The 2,702-nt window shown below is 44.7% G+C and overlaps 1 protein-coding gene across 1 annotated transcript; it reads left to right on the forward strand.

The window, feature by feature from the left end:
* The first annotated feature begins 1,248 nt into the window (after positions 1-1,248).
* Positions 1,249-1,710, forward strand: LOC138873225 (uncharacterized). Its single transcript, XM_070151672.1, has 2 exons — positions 1,249-1,470; positions 1,525-1,710. The coding sequence occupies exons 1-2, from the start codon at positions 1,249-1,251 to the stop codon at positions 1,708-1,710; spliced, it is 408 nt and encodes a 135-aa protein (XP_070007773.1).
* Positions 1,711-2,702: the final 992 nt, after the last annotated feature.

The raw sequence follows: 2,702 nt of genomic DNA on the forward strand, positions 1-2,702 counted from the left end.
CAATCTAAAGGCCAATGTGGATGCTTCATCTGGGGGTGCATTTTTGAGTAAGACATTCACGAATGCAAAGCCCTTCTGGACAAGATGTCCCATAATTCGGGGTGGATGACTAGAGGTACAACACTGGCACCCATAGTTCACTCATTTCCTCTTGACCCAAATAATTTGCATGTAGAGAACATGGCCACACTCCTGACTCAGATGAGTGTATTGACAAAGAAGATTGATGAGATGGGTACAAAACAAGTGCATATTGTTGACACGACAAATGGAGGACTATGTACACCCTGTGTTAATCAGTCTTATATGTGCTCATGGAGTGGAGAAGGTGACAATCAAGGGGTAAGAGAAGATATGAAATATGTCAACAACTTTGGGGGTCAGAGACAAGGAGGATAACAGTGGATACCGGCAGTAAATCAGCAATACATGCCAAACATGCAACAACCTGGAGGTATGCAACCCCAAGGCCAAATGGTGCCATACCAGAGATAGCAGGGTTATCCACAGCAGAACCACCAACAACAGTTGACATATCAGCCACCTTCTCAGCAACAAGATAACAACATGGTAGAGATCAGAGGTATGTTTCAGCAACTCATTGGGACAAATGGTAAGATGCATGAAAAGTTGGTAGTGCATGGTTCAGCTATAAAGAACATTGAAACTCAGTTGGGGCAGCTGTCTATGGCTTTAAACAACCGCCCCTAGGGAACATTGCCAGCAGATACAAATATTAACCCTAAGGAACGAAACTCGAATCAGCTGATGGCAGTGAGTCTCCGGAATGAGAGAGATTTAGATAAAGAGTAGGAAGTTGCAAAAGCCAGAAAAGAGACTACGCCAGCCACTCCAATTTCACTAGAGGTAGATGAACCAGCAGAACTTACTGAAGTAGTGGTTGAATAGGGTCAGGATGAAAAGGGTAAGGCTAAGGTGAGTGAATAAGCTACAGAACAGGTGGCACCTCTTGTGCCACAGAACCCCAATAGAGAGAAGCCAGCAAGCAGTGCACAAAGGGTGATACCAGCACCATTCCCTCAAAGACTGGTAAAACAAAAGAAGGAAGATCAATACAGGAAATTCATGGAGATGCTGCGTCAATTTCAATTGAATATTCCTTTGATGGATGCCTTGAGGGAGATGCCAGGCTATGCGAAGATGATGAAGGACCTACTGTCACGGAAGTTTGATTTTCAGGACCTATCCATAGTGACTCTGACGTAGACCGCAGTAGTGACAAGACCCATGGCTCAAAAGATATCTGACCCCAGTAGCTTTACTATCTCATGCACTATTGGGAGTTATGCCTTTGCAAAGGCATTATATGACTTAGGAGCCAACATAAATTTGATGTCACTGGCTATATACACCAAACTGGGCATTGGCAAAGCTAGACCGACTTCGATGTTGTTGCAACTGGCTGACCATACGGTTAAAAAGCCAACTGGGATTCTTGATGATGTGTTGGTACAAGTGGGGAAGTTTGTGTTCCCTACAGACTTTGTTATTCTGGATATTTAGGTAGATGATGAGATACCTATCATTTTAGGGAGGTCATTCTTAGCCACTAGGAGAGCACTGATTGATTGTGAGACTGGGGAATTAAAAATGAGGCTGAACGATGAAGAAGTCATATTCAACGTTCAGCAATCCATGAGGAGACCTAGTGAATATGCTAATTGCTCTTTGGTGGAGCAGTGGATGTGATCCTGCACGAAGATAATGTGACCCTGACGGCTAAAGATCCATTAGAGGCTTGCCTGACAAATTTGGAGGAGATGGATGGTGAAGGGTTAGCTGAGTGGGTCATGGCACTTGAAGGCCAAGGATTCTAAGAAAGGGAACCTCAGTTCGAGTCCCTTGAGTTAGAAAAAAGGGCTATACCTCCAGCAAAGCCATCAGTAGAGGAACCACCCAAGCTAGAGCTGAAACCGCTCCCAACTCACCTCAAGTACGTTTTCTTAGGCCCCGATTCTACTTTGCCTGTCATTATATCATCCAGTTTGCTAGATGTGCAGGTAGAGCAACTCCTACAGGTACCACAGGAAAGTAAACTGCCATTGGTTGGACCATGGCAGATATAAAGGGTATCAGCCCAGCCTTCTGTATGCACAAGATTATCTTGGAAGAAGGGCACAAACCTTCTAGAGAACATCAAAGAAGGTTGAACCCAAATATCAAAGAGGTGGTGAGGAAGGAAGTGATCAAATGGTTAGATGCGAGAATCATCTTCCCCATCTCTGACAGCAATTGGGTCAGCCCTGTCCAATGTTTGCCGAAAAAGGGTGAATGACGGTTTGTACAAAATGAGAACAACGAGTTGATCTCGATCGTATAGTCACGGGATGGCGGATTTGCATGGATTACCGAAATTTGAACACAGCCACCCGAAAGGACCACTTCCCCCTGCCATACATTGACTAGATATTGGACAGGCTGGCCGGGCGATCACACTTTTGTTCCTTGGATGGATATTCGGGGTACAATCAGATCTCAATATCCCCCAAAGACAGAGAGAAAACATCCTTCACTTGTCCGTATGGCATCTTCGCCTTCCGGAGAATGCCTTTTGGGCTTTGCAATTCACCGACGACATTTCAACGGTGCATGTTAGCCATTTTCACAGACATGGTGGAGGACATTATGGAGGTATTTATGGATGATTTCTCCATGGTGGATGATTCATTTGAGGATTGTCT

The sequence above is a fragment of the Nicotiana sylvestris genome, chromosome 7, assembly GCF_000393655.2.
Source record: "Nicotiana sylvestris chromosome 7, ASM39365v2, whole genome shotgun sequence".
Classification (NCBI taxonomy): Eukaryota; Viridiplantae; Streptophyta; class Magnoliopsida; order Solanales; family Solanaceae; genus Nicotiana; species Nicotiana sylvestris.

What these genes read in the sequence shown, in the direction of transcription:
- LOC138873225 (XM_070151672.1), top strand. Translation starts at nt 1,249, where the DNA reads ATGGCTCAAAAGATATCTGACCCCAGTAGCTTTACTATCTCATGCACT. An exon ending in GGATTCTTGATGATGTGTTG is followed by an intron (nt 1,471 to 1,524) that starts GTACAAGTGGGG and finishes CTGGATATTTAG; the next exon opens with GTAGATGATGAGATACCTAT.